A 20,208-nucleotide genomic window follows, 5' to 3' on the forward strand; every position below is an offset into this window, starting at 1 on the left:
GCTGTGGGGACATTTGACGAAGTAAGAGTTGGAATGTAGGTATGTGGGCGCAGAGTATTGGGGGGCCAGCAGGTGCAAAGGCCCTGGGGCATGAGGTGGGCATGCAGGGCTCTGGTGCCGAGAGGCCGTGTGAGTTACACAATGAAACTACTCTCTTCACCAAAGAAAACCAGAGTTGCATGACTTCCTTGTTGAAGGCGGGACTGGCTGGAAGTCAGGGCTACACTGCCCTTTGTCCCCACCCGCTCTGGAAATTGCCATTTTATAATGTGAGTAAATCCCATCTCAAGGTTTGGTTTTTTGTTTTTCATTTTTCAACTAAATATAACTTCAAAAATTGTGTTCATCTCAAGCAATAAAAGTGCACTGGTATACAAGGGGAAAATTACACACTCGCCTCCACCCCCCACACACACTTTAAACCCATGTTCACAGCCTGGTGTGTCTCTCTGTATTTCTTTCCAAGCCACACTCGGTGTTGGTGTTGGTGTTGCTTGCTTGCTTGTACAGTGACGACATGTGATTACGTAGCAGCAGCACAGTGATCTTACCCTCCTTCCCTGCTCTTCTCACCTGCCTGTAATTCACGGAGGTTCCCCCAGGTCTTTCGATATCGGCTGCCTCTGTCTGAAGGCCCAAGGCTTCCCATCGTTGGGTACACTGCAGTTTATCAGCCGTTGCCCTGTCTACAGGTCACCTGTTAAATTCAGGGCTGAATGAGTAGCTGCTGTCTTGTTCCCATGCCTTGCGTCGACTCTGTGTGGCTTGTGGGTTCTGTGGATTCCTCCACCTCTAGCACCCACTCCTCATATTTGGCCTCACTCTCTGTTAAATGACAGCACTAGGAACCTCAGAATCCCACTTACCTGGCCCGCACCCACATTCAGGTGGTCATCAAGCCCGTGGCCCCAGGTCCAGAACACACGTCCATCTGTCGCCTTTCCCACAGTCCCTCCCCCAACACCCTGGCTCCAGCCTTCAGTCGTAGCCTCCTTGTCTGCAGCCTCTCTCATGGCCAGGCCGACCCTCAGGTCTCCCAAGGATCTTTCCTTCCCTCCTTCACATCTTCTCACACCTTGAACAACCTTCAGTGGGTCTCTGCTTAGACCTCGTCCTTGCCGAAGGATCTGTAGATACACCTACCTCCAGCCCCACCTGAGGCTGGAGGGCCCGGTGCCCCAGGCAGTATAGCGTTGGGAAAGTACTTGGCACTTTTTGAGAGCTTCACCTCTGCTGTGTACGTGTGTGTCCGTCCACGCTCACTAATCCTGGTTTCCATCTCTTTGTCCCCCACAGTGCGCGTTCCCTATTTCATTGATTTGAAAAAACCGCAGGATCAAGGTTTGAATCACACCTGTAATTACTACCTCCAGCCAGAGGAAGACGTGACCCTTGGAGTCTGGTGAGTGTGCAGCCTCAGGGCTGCAGGGGTGGCACCGGCTCTGCAGCCTGTCCAGGAGGCAGAAGGCCTGTGAGGTGTGGCCACTGCTGTCCTGACAGCGGAGCCGTCTCTGAAACTCTTGCTTGTCCATTTTTATCTTTTACCTGCTGTTTCCAAAGGAAAGATCTCAACTAAATTCCTTGAATAATGGGGCACGAGATGGCCGGCTCTGTTCTGAGGTTTTCAAACCAGATTGGTTTTTGCAGAAAGCCTCGTTTCCAGGGGAGAAGAAAGCCAGAAACAGAGAATATATCACAGAATCGTGAGCGCAGGCTTGAGCCACACCTGTCTTGCAGAGAAGGGCCCACCCAGTTGTTGAAAACAGCTGCATTTCTTTCACACACAGCACTCAGCTCTTGATAGTGGTGGCGTTTGCTCTCTTCTTAGCGTTTACTTTTTTAGCCATAAATTTAGGTTGGGCCTAAGTTCTGTGACTTCTTGGCATTTCTGCGGAATATGATTTAATGCTTTTACTGCGGACTAGTTGGTATTTACAAACAACAGAACCAGAGTGGACTGGCTTTCCTGTGGCGTCCTCTCTTTCTCTCAGAAGCAGCTCTGAATTGCTGCCTTTGTCTCAGTAGAACTGCTGTGGACGTGAGAAGCTTCTGAGTGAAGTGCTCTGAATCGCTTCCCTGTGCTGTGCGGAGGGCAGGGGGTCCTGCGTAAAGACCAGAGGGTGAGAGGGAGGTTCTGGTTCGTAGTGGCTGAGGCTGGGGCTGTCATGGGTCATTTCTGGTTTGTTTTAACGGAGCATTTACGACCAGTGTGTGCTTGCGGGCTGCTGTGCATTTTCATTTTCAGTCAGAAGCCTGACATGTTTTGCTCAGAGGTGTTTGGGGGAATTGGTGGCTCTCCTGATGGTTAAGAGGGTCTGTGCTTTGAAGATGTGGGCTCAGCCAGGCTTCTTCCTCGAGCAGAGCAGCCGTGATACAGGACAGGTATCTGTGGACAGTTACCTGTGAGGGTTGTGTTGGTGATGACCACATGCGTCTCCGGGAAGCGACAGCCGTTGTGTGCTGGTGGGGGCACCACAGCCCGCCCAGGTCTGCACCCTGCGCTGTCTTGATCGCAGTGCGGGCCCTTGGCTGGCAGCAACTCCCTTCACCACCTGCCCTCACTGGCACCTCTCCAGGTCCTCCTGCTGCAGAGGAGCTGGGGGGGGCGGTGGGAGGGCAGCTCCCCTCTGCCTGGCAGGGGGAGGAGCCCAGGGATGGAGAGCTTAGCTTGCCTGGGCCTTCGTCAGGAGCTCCGAGTTTGGGAAGGCTGGCTACTGGAGGCGTATCAGCTCCCAGCACCTTCCAAATGTACCTTTCCGTCTCATAGGTTTGTAATTGTGGGGGAGTGATCATTGCAGCTGTCAGAACCACCCAAAATGCAGTCCTCTGAAATGGGTCAGAGAGACTACGTCAGCAACGAGATGTAACACTTAGAAAAGAAGAAATCGGCCACGTAATGTTTTTAAAACTTCCCAAGAATGAAGTTGAATAAGTTTTACAGATGAAAGGTATTAAATCAGACCTTCCCCAGTGATGAACAGTGACTTCGATGTGTCCTGAGTTAAGATGAACCAGAGCACCTCTCTAAGGGAGGGTTTGGCCACACAGACAAGTGTCCACCTGCCTGGCCAGGCGTGGAAGGACTGCCCACGTGGGCCTGTGACGTCTCCTGCAGCGGTGCATCTGTGCCCAGACGGCTTGTGGACAGGCTCTGTGTTAGAAATTGTGCCTTAACGATGGCCGGGCTTCCAGTCCAGCCCATAGCCCCGTGTTGCTGAATTAGTACATATAACAGCACGATATGTCTTACGTCGTGAGTTAAGTTACGTACTTAAAGACATGGATGAGTTTGAGGGGACATGGCGTTGCCCAGTGTCCATTCAGTGCCCATTCTGTGCTGGAACCCAGCTGGAAGGGGTCTTAGCTCACATAGCTTCCCCTTTATACAGGAGGAGCGGCTGTCGCCCCACCCCTAGTAACTGCTGCCGGGGCAAGCTTCTGGGGCCCAGAGAGGCCCCATCCGCGAGTCAGCAAATGACCTGCCTCAGCTGCCAGAAGCTGTCCTCACAGCTTGCAGTCAGCCCACCCAGCCTCCTGCTCTCCGCTCAGTTGTGACTTGAGCCGTGGGCATCCCGTCTGCAGGCGCGTCACCTGCCGCTCCCCTCTGCTTCTGCTTCCAGGCACACTGTCCCCACTGTCTGGTGGAAGAACGCCCAAGGGAAGGACCAGATGTGGTATGAGGATGCCTTGGCTTCTAGCCACCCGATCATCCTGTACCTGCACGGGAACGCGGGCACCAGGTGAGGTGGGGCCCATCGCAGTGAGAGAGTGGGTGCACCTGGGACATGGGCGTCCTGAGAACACACGAAGAGGCAGGGTTTGTCTGGGGTTTGGGAGAAGCTTGCATGAAGTCGTGTTCCCACAGGCCCAGAGCAGAGCAGGGCTGTGTGCAAGGTGGACCGGGCCTGCTTGCTTGGAAACCACCTGCTGAGCAGATGTGGGCAGCTGTGTCCAGAAACCCCTGGTCTGAAGCTCGTGCCTGGGGTGGGATGGAGGTTGCTGCATCTGTCAGAGCGACCCAGAGCCTCAGCCAGAGGGGTGTCCTTCTTCCTGGGTTAGGGAACAAGGCTTCTCAGTGGGCAGGAGGCATGGTCCCTCAGCCGAGGTTTGTTGAGACCCTGCAGAGCCACCGTGTGCCCAGGAAGTCGCCTCTGCTCACCCAGCATCTGCTGTCTGGTCTGAGGACACTTTCTTGCCGGCAGGTGTGCCCTGCTGGAGGGGGAGGCATGCTTCCTGGGGAGGGGCGAGGGTGACGTTGAAGGTGGGGGAGTCCTCATGGGACTCAGCTGAGCATGCAGGGACAAGCTTGTCCTCGGGGGGCTGCCATGCCACGCTCTCAGGCCAGGGTACTTCCAGCCCTGAGCCGGCAGTGCCAGCGCATTCCAGTGGGCCATCAAGGAAGCACCTACGTCTGTGCAGATAAAGCCCTCGCCCAGGTTTATCCCAGGTGCTGTTCAAGAGTAGGTTTAATGGATGTCTTTCAGACAAGCGGGGATTGGAGCCGTTGTTTAAAGAGGGCTCCTTCCAGCCCACACGGTCAGCCTTGTTGAGAAGAGTCTGCAGGAGAGCTGGTGGGGTGAGAGGAAGAGGGGTGTTTTCTGAACAAGCGTTGCCTGAAACCCCTGGGAGGGTCCCTGTTCCTTGGGTCTCGTGAGAGAGAGCCAGCAAGAAGCAGCAGGAGGCCGGGCACCGCGGGGCCTGGCTGGGGTCAGTCAGTTCACAGGCAGAACCGGCGAGGAGGACAAAGCAGGCCACAGCGGGCGTCTGGGCAGAGGGGCTGCACAGAGGGGGCAGCAGGATGTCCAGGCAGTGGGGCCCGCAGGGACACGGAGCCGGGAGAGCAGCGCGCTGCGCCACTGACTCAGCACACTCTCGGCAGCCTGCTTTCCCCTCGTCTGGGACAAGCTACAGCGGGTTTCTCTTCCGCTTTTCAAAGAGCAAGTGAATACAAACAGCTCCTGTAGCCTCTTTCTGTAAATGAGGCAAGTTTGGAGTTCTTTGTGAGCAGCGCCAATCACATGGTAAAGAAGACAAAGTCTATCTGTAACTTCAGGATGGAAGGAATCTTGTGACTTTGAAGGTTTGCTGCCCACCCCCACCCACCCCCCTCCACGTCCCCAAGGACTACTCAGGCTGCAGATATTGGCGGCCACCCGGCCGGGCAGGACAGCAGCAGCCTCGGACCCCCAGGACGCCCCCAGCCCCATCACGCTCTAAATTCCCCCTTCTTGCTCAAGGTAGCGTATTGGGAACATTTAGAAAAGAGCCGTGACAAATTGTTGCAAAGGTAACTGAAGACACTGCAGTATTTCCTTCTGGCCTTGAAGCTAAGTCCTTTGAATGTTTGTTTCTGGGTTATATTGGCTTTCCTCCTTCGTCGTGTTCTCGCCTCCCCTGAGGACACTCGCTCCGTGTACACACACCCCGGAAATTGGCCAAATGCTCCTCATAAAGAAGGGAAAGAGCTGAGAAGTCTGGTGAGGGTGAGCCACCTGCTGAGGTGCTTCCCTCTCCCGAGGCAGCTCTGTCCCCACTTGGGTGTCTGTGCACGGTAACAGCCAGCCAGCATCTGGGCAGAACGTGGGAGAAAGAGGTGGACAGTCCTTGGAGAGAGGTGCAGGCGTGAGGTGGTGCCACTGAAGCTGGAACCTGCTGGTGAGGGGCTGGGAGGCTCACAGTGGTTGTCAGATCATGATGGCACCTTCGACCCAGCATCCACCCGCAGACACACGTGTGTGGAAGGACATTAGCGGGTGGCCGCAGCAGCAGAACCTCCGTTAGCAGCAGGTGGGAAAGAGCCAAAGTGACCACGAGGGGAGGGCGTGAATGGCCGAGGAGGAGAGTTCTGAGAGTTGGCTCTGGCTCTGTAGGTGAAAAGGTTGGGGCGGGAGGTGCCTGTGGCCTGTCCCTGTGGTGTGTGTGCCAGCAGGGAAGTGCTTCCCTCCTGTTCATGGGTGGTCCTGGACACTGGGGAGCTGAGGGGCCCTTTGTGTCTTCTGGGGTTTGTACTGAAGGTATGTATGGCCTGCTCAAACCAAAGGTGAGGTAATAGTTAAGAAAGATCCCCCAAATGCTCAGACTGTCCCTTGTTTGGCACCATACTGTGGAGGCAAACTGGGAGCCACGTAGGTGCCCTGAGGAGGAGGTGACCTGTCCCCCACCCTCCCGTGTAGGTTTGGGGGCCAGGCCCTAAGGGCCCAGATGCTACAGTGTTGATCCTGGGCCCCCTTTCTGAGAAGATGCACTAACAGCCATGCTTGTTTCCTTTCCCTGATGATCTAGAGGAGGCGACCACCGGGTGGAGCTTTACAAGGTAGGTGAGGACGGCACACAGTTTATGATGGACGGAGCGGTGCCCTTAGCTTATGACAGACAGAAGAGGCCACACAGTGGGCAGGTGGATGGAGCAGTGCCCATGGGGTGTGACCCACACGGTCTGCGACAGATTGGGCGTCGCTTGCCGCCTGCTTCTGGCTGTTCTTTCCAGGACGCGTGAACAGAAGGGGGTCCCCCTGATAATTTTGAGTTAATAATCATTGTTGATCTTTTTAACACTGCCTGTTATGGACGTCTCCCCATGGAATGCTTCCCATTTTGCTGCCTCTGGGGATAGTTTCCAAGATCAGGATGAATGGACTTTGTGGATCATATGCCAGAAATTGGCAAATTACATAAAGTCACTTGGAATTGCTTGGGTTTAGTGGGTTTAGTCAGAGCCATGTTGCCCAGGTGTTTGTTTTTCACTTCCAGGTGCTGAGTTCCCTTGGCTACCACGTGGTTACCTTTGACTACAGAGGTGAGGGCTGTGTACTTGCCCCGCTTCCTCCAGGTCGGTGTGGGATATGCAGGTGTTGCTCTGGGAGGCTCCTGCGCGGCTGGCGGCTCTGCCGTGACCTGTGGCAATTGTGAGCACGTGGACGTGGTGGAGGGTCAGGGTCTTCGGAGGTGTGTCCTGCGTGCATCCGCCCCTGTAGGGTGTCTGGAACCCCAACACACACCCTCTGTCAGCCACATTTTAAAAGTAGGAAGTACTGTCTTTATTGGACTCAGACTTTCCCCACAGCTGGGCACGTTTCATGCTCAGCACAGCTGGTTTTGTTGACGTTATGGAGACAGGGAAGAGAGAGACTCATCTTCTCGCCCCTCAGTATTTCTTCTTTCTGGCCTCCCACAGTTTGATGCGTGAGGAAAATGCTTTGTGTTGGCAGGGAGCAGCTGTGTGGCAAGCGTGTGCCTTGGACAGTCCTTGGGGGGAGAGGTCAAAGGGCTAAAGGCCTCTTGTCCAGCTCACCCTGACTGGGGGTAAGCGGTTGTGGGGGGGGGTCCACATCCGCAGACCCAGGAGCCAGTTGACGTCACCTGGATGTGAACTTTGGAAGAGTTTCCTCTTGCTGCTGCAAGAAGTTACCACAGATGTAAATGTCTCGAAACGGCACGGACTTATTATCTTGAAGTTCTGGAGGTCAGGAGTTCAAAGTCTTTAGCCACTGGGATAAGTCAAGGTGTGGGCACGGCTGGAAGCTCCAGGGGAGAGTCAGGTTCCTGGCCTCTTCCAGCTTCTCCAGGCCACCCTCACTCCTTGCCTGTGGCCTGAGTCTGCATCACTCTGGCTCTGACTTCTGTCTCCCTTCTGATCATAAAGACCCTGTGATTACTGGGGGCTCACGCTGATCAGGATCACCTCCCATCCCAGGGTCTCCTGATTTGCAGCCTCTTTCCTCCTGCACCCTTCATTCCCCTTGCCGTGTGAGGTACCAGAGGCACAGGTTTCGGGCTTGGACATGGACATCTTTGGGGGCCATTATTCTGCTGACCATAGGGTGAGGGATGGTTCTTTGGTGGAAGAGTGTTCCATCAGGAGGAAGGTGCTGCGTTGGAGAAACTCTGAAATGACGCCCATCCTTTCCTCGTGCTCCTGCTGCTGGAACCTCAGGGTAGTGAGAGGGGTGGCCTCTTCCTTGTGCACCTTCTGGTGCTTCCAACAGAAACAAGATCCCATCTAGCACTTGCTCTTTTCATTTCCCATTGAGTCTCTGCCTTTCTAAGCCGTACAAGAGCTTGTCCCTGTCTCTGTCTCTCTGTGTCTCCCCCTGTCTCTTTGTTCCTGCCGCCACCAGTGCCCCGAGCCCTCACACTGGCCTTGTCCCTGACATTGGCGCCTTCCCTCATCTGGGTCTGGGATGCCCCAGGGAGGTGGCCTGCGGTGCCCCTGCCTCTGGGTTTGGCTTATGTAGCAGGACTTGGTCTGTCTGAGCCTTGGGGTGCTTTCAGGTCTCTGATGACGACTCACTGCTGCGCTGCTGGAAATGACAGTCACGCTTGACTTTGCTGAGAATCTGGAGGGAAGGTCCCTTGGGAGGTCAAGGGTTAGGGGCCGAGACAGTTGGCTTTCCTCTGTTAAGCAAACAGGATGCTAAAAGCCCCTTCCTTTCTGGGTCAGAGTTGCCCTGAGCCTGCAATCTGCCTGTCTGGGGACCTCTCCACGCCTGTCCACAGCTGGGCCACAGCTGGGCCATGGAGTCAGGGCTGGGCTCAGGGGCCCCAGGGCGGACTGGACTCTCCCTGGCTGAGCCTGTCAGTGCCTCATCCTGGTGGCAAGCCCCAGGTGTTGGGGCCGGCAGGGGTCTGCGTGTCCGACCACCCCGTCTGCTCAGCTACCTGCTCATCGAGACTCAGATGAGGGCGGGTGGATGGCCGTTTGGGTTCAGAGGTTGTGACGGCTGAGGAGGTGGGAGGAGAAGAGCTGGCTTGGCCGAGACCTTGAGGCCCCAGACGTTCTGGGCCTCCTGCTGAGAAGGGGGAGGAGGTGGGCTTGCCCCTCGAGGTCCCCTGGGCTGCATGTGACGTCCTCCCCTTGCTGCTGCTTTCCCAGGTTGGGGTGACTCAGTAGGAACGCCGTCGGAGCGGGGCATGACGTACGACGCACTCCATGTTTTTGACTGGATCAAAGCGCGAAGTGGAGACAACCCTGTGTATATTTGGGGCCATTCCCTCGGCACCGGGTAAGAATTCCCCGCGTGGCCTTTGCAGGAGCAGGTCTTCACGGGCGACTGTCCAGCCCAGGCTCTCCTAGGGGCCCCGGTGTCCTCTGGACCCTGTAGCACCATTAGTGCTGAGATGGGGGCAGGGGATGAAGCACCACAGAGACCATGAGGGGCTTGAGATACTTCAGCTCCTCGACCCAGGAAGTGACGGGAGGTACAACAGCAGTCGTGGAGGTGCCGTCTCCTCCGCAGGGAGGATGCAGACGCGCCTCAGCAGGACTGTGCCCTGAGGAGGGGGGTCCGAGCAGAACGGGACAGGGCACTCGGGCTTCCCTTGGCCTGGCTGAGGACGGATGTGCTGCCCAGCAAGCCCAGGAGCCGGGGCCTTGACTCTGTTTGCGAACAGTGGGCCCCTTAGCCCACGCTTGGCGTCGCCACCGGAGAAGTTGGGGAGGCATCAGTGGTGGTTCCCTTCCTCCATCTGCCAAGACAGGAAGCACTTCGATGTTCCACGTGAGCTGCCTCCATCGCTTCCACGGGCGTGGGGGCCAGTGTTTCTAAAGGAGCCCAAGACCAGCACCTGCTGTTCTGCTGCTGCCTGTCCTTTGGACGCGGTGGCCGCAGGCGGGTTGGGGCCGCAGGCTGGGCGGTGCCCGGGACAGGGCCTCCTGGCCCGCCCTCGCGGGGGGACTGAACCCTGGACAGGAGAGCAGGCCATCCTGCCCTGGGTGTCTGCATGGGACCCACCCAGGCTGGTCCTGGGAAGGCAGGAGGCCCCCAGGCCTGGCAGACTGCAAGTGCTGCCGCCCCCAGGAGCTGTGCAGGCAGACTGCAGCCTCCTCCCTGCTGGCGGGGCGGCCCTGGGCCCTGCTGTCCTCCTCTGTGTCCCGGCGGCACCCATGCGGACCGGGTGTGAACTGGGGTGCCGCTGTGTGGCCTGAAGGGGCTGCTCCAGGTGAGGTGCATGCCTCGGGGACATGGAGGTGCCCTGTCAGAGGGGCTGGCTGACGGCTGGGGCATCTGTGCTCCCCCCGCCCAAAACCCCACGGGTCACTTCGCAGATCCCAGCTTCCTCGGTCACCTTTGAGTATTAGGAGGATCTCATCTGAAACAATTTTTGTCATAATTCAGCTGAACTTCTTTTTTCTTTCCAGAGTGGCCACAAACCTGGTGCGGCGCCTCTGTGAGCGAGGTAGGGGCTCGTGTGGGGTCACACGTCGTGGGGACGGCCCGGCTCCCGTGGGCGGGTGGAGCGTTGGGGAGCCGGCTGTGCTCCAGGCCCTGGGGCTTCTCGTGAAGTGGGTGGTGGTGGACGCGCCGTACGGTGAGACGAGAGCCAGGCGCTAAGGTGGGGGCCTGAGCAGACCCTTGAGGGCCCACCCCCATTCCCCCAATCCGCCAGCGGCTGGCGAGGCGTCACCAGGGGCCGGGCTCCGCTGTCCTGTGGAGGGTGCGTGGATGGGGAGCGGAGGAGTGTGTCTCACTGGGGCTTCTTGCTCACCTCCCAGTTCCCCGTTTGTTTATCTAGAGACACCTCCAGATGCCCTCATATTGGAATCTCCATTTACTAACATCCGCGAAGAAGCTAAGAGCCATCCATTCTCAGTGGCAAGTACAGATCTTATTAAAAACGGACTTATTTTTATAATGAAAATAATTGCTATAAAATATAAAAATGACTGTAAGTGTATAATAAATAAATTTAAATATCATAAAATTATTATTTAAATAGTCTAATGAATACAAACTTTATTAAAAGTTAATTCTCATTTAGTTCTGGGCACTGGCCTGACTGCAGAGCCGCTCAGGATGTTTATAACTTTGTGCCAGGTAGAAGGATGGGGTCACAGCCAGGTTGCCTGAGGGCGGCTGTACCCACAGGAGGCTTTGCCCCCCTGGCATTGCTTGCCCATGGGGCTCAGTGCAGGCTGAGGGCGCTGTCCCGGCAGCCTCCCCAGGAGTGGAGCTGGTGGGCACCCCAGGGAAGGCCTGGTGGGGATTACATGCTGTTGGGCCGTCACTGGCCGGATTTGAGGCCTTGGACCCTCCATTTACAGGCCGGGCCCAGAGGAGGGTCCTCTGTACCCTGTCGCTTCCTCCTCCCACTGCTCTGTGTGTCCAGGGGAGCCGTGTCGGCCCCACCCGACCTCATGCTGCTCCGTTGCAGACAGAAGAGTCCTTTGTTGGGTCTCCTTTGATGTTGCTCTTCTCCCGAGTCACACGGACCCCATTCCTTGGGGGTGGCAGCCTGTTGTGTGTGAGAAGCCTGGTCTCCTAGTCTGAGGTGTGGGAGCCCTGTTTGCGGGCAGCCCCCCTGCAGCCGGTCTGGGGGCCTCTTGAGCAGGGAGTCTGAGGGCAGGGGCCAGGAAGGGCAGGGGCGCCCCCCCACCCAGCTCCAGGGGGCCCACAGGTCAGCCTGCTCAGAAACAGGAGTGACCCCCGGGCACACGGCACCTCTGTCTGGACCCTCAGCCCTGCGGGGGGTGTTTTAATTGATCCTCTGCTTGTTGTCTACATGTTGCCTCCAGATCTATCGATACTTCCCTGGGTTTGACTGGTTCTTCCTTGATCCCATCACAAGCAGTGGAATTCAGTTTGCAAATGATGAAAAGTGAGTACCATGGAAGAGAATTTAGAAAAACCCCAAGAACCCCCAGAATAAGTGTCTTGAGTCACATTAACCAAGTGGGATAGGATTCTGAATACACGGGGATCTTTTGTAAGCAACACATCTCTGTAAAGGGCATGTCAGTTAGAGAAGGAGAACCAGGAGTGTGGAAGGACTGTAGGATTAGATTAAAGAGATAGGAAGACAACATATTTTTGGTCCATAACGCTGTTTTGTTTGAAAATTATCTGTCAAAACCAGAACTCCTGGGCTTCCCTGGTGGCGCAGTGGTTGAGGGTCCGCCTGCCGATGCAGGGGACGCGGGTTCGTGCCCCGGTCCGGGAGGATCCCACATGCCGCGGGGCGGCTGGGCCCGTGAGCCATGGCCGCTGGGCCCGCGCGTCCGGAGCCTGTGCTCCGCGACGGGAGAGGCCACAACAGTGAGAGGCCCGCGTACCGCCAAAAAAAAAAAAAAAAAAACAAAAACCAGAACTCCTAAACAGGTATTAAAGCAGTAATAGCAACTGTTATTCAAAAAATGACTTTGCCTCAGCCATAGGTTTTGTGTTTGGTTATGGAAAGATGTGACAAAGTTTTATATTAAAAGTATTTCTCGGGCTTCCCTGGTGGCGCAGTGGTTGAGAGTCCGCCTGCCGATACAGGGGACACGGGTTCGTGCCCCGGTCTGGGAAGATCCCACATGCCGCGGAGAGGCTGGACCCGTGAGCCATGGCCGCTGAGCCCGTGCGTCCGGAGCCTGTGCTCCGCCAACGGGAGAGGCCACAACAGTGAGAGGGCCGCGTACCGCAAAAAAAAAAAAAAAAAAAAAAGTATTTCTCTGAGGTAAACCAGCAGTTACACGTTCTATTTAAGGACTGTTCTTTGAACAACGTTCAGATTCTGCTGATGTTATCTTTGTGATATCTTAATTTCATGGGGTTTAATTTCTTCAAAAAAAAAAGAAAAAGGAAAAATCCTTATCTGAATATGCAGTTAACATTTAAAAATCTACATTTTTAAGAGAAGAATTATCTGAATAGCCTGGGTTCCCTCTAAACATGACAACGATGAGAAAGCCACCTTTGGCTGCCCCCCAGCTAAGCCTGTGTGAGTGCTGGTGGGCCGGCCGGCCCTCACCCACTGCAAGTCAGGAGCCCCAGCTTGGTGGGCAGGTCTGTTCCCGAATATTTGGTAAAGGTGACAGCATGTGAGGGGGGCCTCCAGGGTCAGAGAGGCTACGGAGCAGCTTCGTGGGTGGAAGTCCAGAAAAGCCGTAGCCGTCAAAGCGTGACGCACACACCAGCAGCGCCCCACCCTGGGGGTGGAACGCGGTGGGCGGGTGAACTTGCAAGCCACTAGCAGCAGTTGCAGACGGCCAGAGTTGGGCCTCTGAGGGGTGGCGCGCCCCCAGGCCTGGTCCTGCCAGGTGCCAGGCTCGCCCCGGGGCTGCCCTTGTGAAGCCCCCAGATCAGCATGGGATCGCCAACAACAGGTGTCTGCTGCATCCAGCAGCTCCCCGTGAGACCCCAGTGAGGGGCGCCTAGGAGACCCCGGGCCCATCCAGTCCTTCTGTTAGGTGCTTTGCTGAAGGATAGGATCCTGTGAATCTGTTGAGACTGTTAATTTACTTGAAACTCTCCGGAGTGACCTTAAATATCATGTACACGACAGGTAAGTTAGAGGGTGGCTCTGTTGCCAACAGATGTCCAGTAAAGTTCATTTGAGTGAGTTTCCTGGCCCACCTGAATCACTTAGTTTGTAAATATTGTTTTGTAACTTTGTAAGAGTAGTCTACTAGCAAAAAAAAATAATTTTTAATTTCCAGGAAATATTCAGGGACCCGATTTGGTGAATGAATTGATCTCTAGATTTGGCTGACACCTGTCACCTAGAATAGATATTGATGGAAACATCTAAGAAATCAACTGCTAGTTCTCTATTAAAATGCCCATAGTTTGAGGCGTTCCACACCACGGTGAAGCGCTCCCTAAGCCAGGTCCCTGCTGTGGGCAGGACTGGGAGCCCAGGAGACCCCAGCTCCTCCTGGGGGCCAGTCCAGCGCCTTTCTTCCTCCCTGCAGCGTGAAGCACATCTCCTGCTCCCTGCTCATCCTGCACGCCGAGGACGACCCTGTGGTGCCCTTCCAGCTCGGCAGAAAGGTGGGTGTCTGGCGGGCGTCGGGCAAACTCACGTTTGGTCCAGGCTAGGCCAGGCAGGTGGGGAGGAGGGTCCTGCTGCTGGCAGGGCCCCTTGTGAGGGAGAGGGCAGAGGAGGTTGGCAGCAGGGGCGGGGCGGGGCTGGACAGCTGATGCCGCCCCAGAAGGAAACGTGAAAATAAGCAAATGAATATCTCCTGGGTCCCCGTACAGGGGACTCAGCCAGGAGGGCTTGCCAGTTACTGGCTGGAGGGAAAGAACCCTTGATGGCGAGGCTCCCCCAGTGGCTGGAATTGGTACAGAACTCTCACCTGTTCTCTTGCCTCTGGGATGGGACTGACGGCAGAGGGTGCCATGTTGCCTGTGTGTCTGCTTTTGCTGTATTTGCTTTGCCTTTGCTGCCAGGAAGCCCGATTAGATTTGTAGGTGGGGGTAGGGTGGGAGAGAGCACTGTCTGGCCATGGCGCTGGCCTGCTAGAGGGCGCGACGTCCAGGCCACATCAGACCAGGCCTGAGGCAGGTGTGCGGGGGCCAGGTCCTTCCCTCCAGCTGCTCCGGGCACGACCTGGCCATCCCGGGCTGGGAGGAGGGGGCTGAGGTGGCACAGGTCCTGAGCCACCTTGTTGGCGGGCCTTGACCCAGGCACACGGCAAAGTTTGAGGCACACAGCCCACCCAGCCCCAGGGACTGAGCCATCGGGGCTGCTCCTGGCACTCAGGCCACCACCGCATCCCGTAGCAGGTGGCTCTCTGCGGTGCTGCAGGCCCCCGAGGAAGGGCGGTCTGCAAGACGGGCGTGAGGACGGAGAGGGTCTTGAGTGGTGGCCCCGAGGGTCCCTGCTGTGGCTGAGGCAGGCTGTAGGGTGCTGGGCACGGGGGTCTTGGGCTGCTCTTTGGAGACGGCGGCCACGGGCTGCTCTCTGTGGCAGAGGGAGGCCAGTAGGCAGGTCACCCCCAGGCGCTGACCCGCCTCTCCCTCCCCAGCTCTACAACATTGCTGCACCGTCACGCAGCTTCCGAGACTTCAAGGTTCAGTTCATCCCCTTCCACTCGGACCTTGGCTACAGGCACAAGTACATCTACAAGAGCCCTGAGCTTCCACGGATCCTGAGGTGAGGCGCCCTCCTCTCACCCGCGATGCCGTCCTGCGTGGCGATGGCTCAGGCAGGCGTGTGCGGCCGCAGCTACAAAAGCCATTTCGGGGCCGAGTCACAGTGAGGGGTCAAGAGTGTCACCCCTCCCTCCTGGGCCGTCCCCACCGTCAGTAGGGCTGTGATCTCCCTGTGGTGCAGGTCGTGCAGCACAGACACCACAGCTGCTTCGGGTCAGGCCTCCGTCCCTTCCCACAGGCCCGTCAGGTTGCTGCTCGTGCGCGTGGGGCACAGGGGGTGCAGGTCTGGGCCAGCTCCTCAAAAGCCTGTTTGTCCCCAGCTGCTTCTGGAAGGGAGGCTGTGCCCCTGGCTGCACTGCGCTGGCCGAAATCCTGGGCCAGGACGTGGGCTGCTGCCCTGGGCACCCATCTCGAGCTTGGGCGCAGAGCCTGAGGATGAGGGGTGCGCTGGTGGCAAAGCGAAGGGTTTGGATGGACCAGGCGCTCTCTGCCTCCCGCTGGAGGGTGCAGGCAGCCCACACGTCCTGGCTGGGGGGCCTCTGTGGAGCCTGGGGTGCTGGAATCAGCCCTTGGTGAGGTGTGTGCCAGGTGGTTCCACTTCGCCCTTGAGGTTGCGGGGGCGTTCCTTTGCAGTTTCTTGCCTCACGGATGTGGGTTGCTGCGAGGGGACAGCGATGAGTATGGGTTTGCTCTGGGACTGTGGTTTTTCCCCATAAAAGGAATACATTACGTAAAATGTAGACCAGAGAATGGCTCCAACATCGGGGTGCAGTTAGTGACCCCATCCTTGCTCCTGTGTGTCGGGACTTGACTTGGGCGCTGCCGTTGGCGCCCTGCTTGTTTAACTCACAGGGTTTTCTGAGCGGAAGTGTGGTCCTCCAGGCTCCTTTGCGGCCTCCCCAGGTGGGCTGTAGGAGGACCACAGGAGGTGGGGTCTCATGTTTGGCCTCAAGAGGTTTGGCCGACAGGTGTCCTCCTCTGGTCCAGGGAGTTCCTGGGCAAGTCGGAACCGGGGCGCCAGCACTGAGTGTTACTCGCCACCTGAGGGAGCATGAAGATGTCTGCCGTTGTCTCCCCGCTTCCTCCGGCCAGCCCGGCACCCTGGAGATGCGCCTGGAGAGAACTCGGATGCCAGCGGGCCAGGCAGAGGAAGCCCTGGCAGACCTGAGGCACCCGCCCCGGGTGGCTGGGAGCACAGGTCTCTGTGGACAGCTTGGGCGGTGGGCACGTGGCCCTCTCTCCCTCTTGCTGCCACTCAACCTGAGGTCTTGCTGGGAAGACAGTGACAGCTTTCTGGCCATCGGCTAGTTGATCCCACACTTCCTGAGCTGGGCACCGGGAGCCTGGGGCAGGAGGCGTGGGGTCTTGGGACCACGTTGAGCTTTCTGGCACCACTCTCGAGAATGTGGGGCAACATGGGTTCTTTCTGTCCCTCCCCAGAACGGACTCCAGTGGTTCCATCAGCCCCTCCCACCCTGTGCACCCGGCTTGCCTTCCTTGGTGTCCCTGCCTCCCTGGGCGGCCCCATTGCTCCCAGCGGGGGAGGTGCCCGTGGTCCGCCTTCCTGCGATTTCCACCCACCTGTCTACCTAACCTGGCCTTAGACTGAGCATTTATTTAAGAATAAAATCATGGTGGTGGTCTGTCTGTTTTCTCAGTGACGCCTCCAGGCCAGGCCCTACCCACAGCCCCAGGCCATTCTCAGGACCCGGCCGTATGGGAGGTGGTGTCGCCTCTGTAAGGCCGAGGATCACGGGCCCTTCTTTCCCGCTTCCTCCCAGACACTGAGGCCCAGCACGGAGGGACATTATCTCTGGGAAAGGTATGTTCACGGTGGGGAGGTGGGGACGGCTTCTCCAGGTGGAGATGGCATTTTTCTAAAAACCAGGCCTACACAGGTGGCCTTTCCAACCTTACAGTTAACAAGCTCGTTGAATGTTGCCGTGTCGATGGACAGGTGGTGGGTGGGGTTTAGGCTGCTGGAGTCCAGGGACTCTTCTGGCCCACGAGCATCGCCCTGTTCACTTACTGGTGGTGGCGCTTGTGTTGTTTGGCTTTTTGCCAAACCAGCCTCCCCTGCACGTGTGCCGCTCCCAGCCAGCGCCTGCCAGCTGTCCCACTTCTCACCTCCCCATTAAGTGACCTCTCTCCCAGGAGAGGGTGTGTGGCTTAATAAGGGGGCTTCGAGCTGTGAAGCACAGGGTTTGTCCCAGGTCGGAGGACTTGAGTCCACCTAAGCTCTCCTGATGGCAGGCCTTCCTCCCCTAGGTCGTCAGGCTCTGGCATTTTCCAGTCTCGGCAGCGCAGAAATTCCCCAGGGTGGGAAGGGGCTTGTTTACCTGCCCCCCTTGTGGCCTGTTAGCAGCTGTGCCCTGGCTGGAGGCCCAGAAGCAGGTTAGGTTACACCCTCTTTCTGAAGCACCTTAGACCTGCCCACGGTGATTCTTGTATCTGGAAAACCCACGTCTTTCTTAAACCGGGTTTGAAACGGAACAGACCCTCCTGAGGTCAGTTTGTCAGTTATCTTCTACTGGACAGGTTTGCTCTGTGCTCCTGGTATCTAATTCAGGTGTGAGCACGGCCTGCAGGGCCCCACCCCGTCCCCCAGCTTCATGTCTCCTTGGATTTCCATCAGAGCTGGACACCCATCCCCACCTGACACCGTCTTCATGTAACTAAAGCACGAAGTGCCCACCTGGCCAGGGCAGCCCCTTCGTGCTTTTCTCAGTCACTGAGGCTCCTGGAGGCCCTGCAGCTCAGAGCCACATCCCCAGCTCGTCTTGACCAATGAGGCCGTCTAGACCTGGCCTGCTCTGCCTGGGCTCAAGTCTGCATCTTGTTTTCCTTAAAATTTTGTCTATGTAAGTTGCCTCAGAGTTTTTTGGGGGGAATAAGGTAAGCTATAAAGTAAAAATACAAGCTGTTAGTGTTTTTACAGGTGTCTGACAGTCTGAAGATAAGGAAGCATAAAAAGGGATCGTGGGGCTGGTAGCTGCCGCCCTTGTCAGCTGTCAGATAATTAGTAATCAGGTCTACACATCTCTGCCTGGTGGCATCTCAGCTTATTACCTCTGTCTGAGCGACTAAGCTTAAACTGTGGGTTAGGACTGACCCTTTAATGGGTCATAGAAGTCAGTCGGTGGTCAGGAACAGCAAGAGATGTGCACAGCTGTGAACTGTGGTCATCAGATGCATGTGTCCCAGCAGCTGCCCCAGACCTGAGACCAGGAATGTGCATCTCAGGTGCCCCCAACCAAGGGGCATCTCGCACATCCTGCCACCAGCAGGGATCCACAGCGTTCTTGGGTACTTTGGGTAACAGTGAGCCCCAAGTCACATCCCTCTGGGTTTTTTATTTAACCTGCAGCCATACAATTTAGGGTGGTGGGGGAGGAGTTTTGGTCCCCAGGGCGTTCCACTTCCCAGGACCAGGAGTGGGTGGCAAAAGATGGGTGAAAAAAACAGTACAATTCACACCAAAAATGCCAACACCCAGGAGCCAGTTTTCCAAGTGGCTGGGTTTAATGGTTCAGGCACTCGTGGCTCGAAGCCCCACATGCAGCTGAGGTGAGAGAACTTTCTGTTCTCAGTCCCGGAATGACAGACCATAATTTAGCCTGGCTGGGACATGGGACTACCCTGGGCACAAGAGTGACACACAGAGGCCAGATCAACTGAGCACAAGCAGGAAGGTTTAATCCGTGTCTCACACGAGGCAGTGACAGCGAGGGGCACAGTGATGGTTACACTCGGCCTAAGGGACGGGCAGCAGAGGGCGCTGGGGATGCAACCCCAAACCCTCATGCCTCTGGGGAGGTGAGCAGTCAGGATGGGGATGAGGGCAGGACCCTGTGCCACCCAGGTCCAGCATTTGAGGAGACAGCCTCCGGACGCTTCCGCCCACAGCTCCTGCCTGCTCCCTGGCCCTGTCCTTCCCCTCTGCTCACCCGCTCTCCCCAGCTCCAGCCTGCTCTCTGGGCAGAATGGAAAGTGGGCTCCTCTCTGGGCCCACTCAGTCCTTTTCCAGACCAGGTTGTCATGCTGCTGGGAGGAGGGAGGCTGGCCTCCTGTGAGACCGGAAACGCACCCTCCTGGACTCGACGGGCACAGACCTGCAGCGGGGGCTGGGTGTTCAGCTTCACCCAGCAGAGGTGGGGACCCCACCTGGGTCCCCAGGACCAGGTGAGAACATCCCAGCATTGCCTCCCCAGGCACTAAACTTGAAAAGTGCTATTTTTAGTTGCTAAAACAAGGCTTCAGCTAGTTTCATTTCCTTATGAAAAAGCAAAACCAAATCAATTCTGCATCAGCCAGCCTTGTCCCAGCCAAAGCTCCCTAGATGCTGGACACAGGTGTCCCCAGTGTCACTCTCAGTTGTCCTGGGGCCTGTTTATCTGATCAATCTGGAAACCCCGGGCTGGGTGCCCACACAGCAGCTATGACGACATGGCCTAGCACACTGGACCCTCCCTGCATGGCCAGGAGGCAGCGCTGGGCCAGGGAGAACTGGGGCCACACTGGATGAGGCGCTGCAGAAACATACACCACCCCAGGCTTTACCACGGCTACCTGGCCGGACCCCAGAATCCAGAGGCTCAGAACTAAAAACGAGCTCACATAAGGTGTGTGCAAGGCTACGGGGAGCCCAGCAGACAAGTCCACCTTCCTCCACCTCCGAGGGGCAGGTGGGCAAAGCAGCAGGCCAGCTGCCCTGCTCAGTGCTGTGGGCTCTGCTTTCCTGCAGGAAACGGGGGAGCATCTCACCTCAGCATCTTCCCCCAACCCAATCCCTGAAAGCCACCACCCAGATCCCCATGGCCGTCCTGGAAACAGCACTGAAAAAAGCAGGGTGCTGGCAAAGTGCTTGGAAATGGGCAGAGTCAGCAAGAAAACAAACGCCTCTGGTCCCGTGGGGGAGGGCGGGGGCCTAATCCCTGGGGAGGCTGGGGGGTGGGGTCTGCAGGGCAGAGGGCTCCACGCCCCAGATGTCCCGGGCGTACTCCGTGATGGTCCGGTCACTGGAGAACTTGCCCGAGCAGGCGATGTTCCTGATGACCTTTTTGGTCCACTCCTTGGGGTTCTGCAGAGGGAAGCGGGTGATCGGTGACCTTGGGCTGTTCCCAGATGCACTTAGGCCCTGGCTGCCAGCCTGACGGATGACAAGCACTCTACAACCAAGAGTTCCCCAGGGAGAGGGCCCACCCACCAGGAAAGTTTCCAGATGACTAGACAGAGGTCCTGCTGGGGTGCGGCGCACACAATGCACAGACACCCCACCAGAGGAGTATGCGCCCCCAGGCTGCAGCCAGCACCGAGAGGGGCCTCCCCGAAAGGAAAGCAAAGTCCCTCC

The 20,208-nt window shown here is 57.1% G+C and overlaps 2 protein-coding genes across 5 annotated transcripts in view; one reads left to right on the top strand and one right to left on the bottom strand.

The window, feature by feature from the left end:
* ABHD12 (abhydrolase domain containing 12, lysophospholipase) overlaps positions 1-17,739 on the top strand; it is a 69,816-nt gene extending 52,077 nt beyond the window's left edge. The window contains exons 3-13 of one of the 4 annotated variants that reach the window (XM_081258005.1): positions 1,297-1,402; positions 3,621-3,740; positions 6,283-6,313; positions 6,751-6,796; positions 8,873-9,002; positions 10,139-10,176; positions 10,513-10,592; positions 11,513-11,595; positions 13,673-13,751; positions 14,732-14,859; positions 15,846-17,731. In XM_081258005.1, coding sequence (XP_081114131.1) covers positions 1,297-1,402; positions 3,621-3,740; positions 6,283-6,313; positions 6,751-6,796; positions 8,873-9,002; positions 10,139-10,176; positions 10,513-10,592; positions 11,513-11,595; positions 13,673-13,751; positions 14,732-14,859; positions 15,846-15,885 — 881 coding nt within the window. In that variant the 3' untranslated portion in view covers positions 15,886-17,731. Of the gene's footprint in view, positions 1-1,296; positions 1,403-3,620; positions 3,741-6,282; positions 6,314-6,750; positions 6,797-6,820; positions 6,906-8,872; positions 9,003-10,138; positions 10,177-10,512; positions 10,593-11,512; positions 11,596-13,646; positions 13,752-14,731; positions 14,860-15,845 lie in introns of those variants that run through there. The other 3 variants (XM_081258006.1, XM_081258007.1, XM_081258008.1) reach the window with 3 other exon arrangements.
* Positions 17,740-18,528: 789 nt separating this feature from the next.
* Positions 18,529-20,208, bottom strand: part of PYGB (glycogen phosphorylase B) — a 59,453-nt gene continuing 57,773 nt past the window's right edge. The window contains exon 20 of the mRNA XM_081255558.1: positions 18,529-19,938. Coding sequence (XP_081111684.1) covers positions 19,786-19,938 — 153 coding nt within the window. The 3' untranslated portion in view covers positions 18,529-19,785. The remainder of the gene's footprint in view (positions 19,939-20,208) is intronic.

This window comes from Mesoplodon bidens, assembly GCF_964165515.1.
Source record: "Mesoplodon bidens genome assembly, chromosome: 15".
NCBI lineage: Eukaryota > Metazoa > Chordata > Mammalia > Artiodactyla > Ziphiidae > Mesoplodon > Mesoplodon bidens.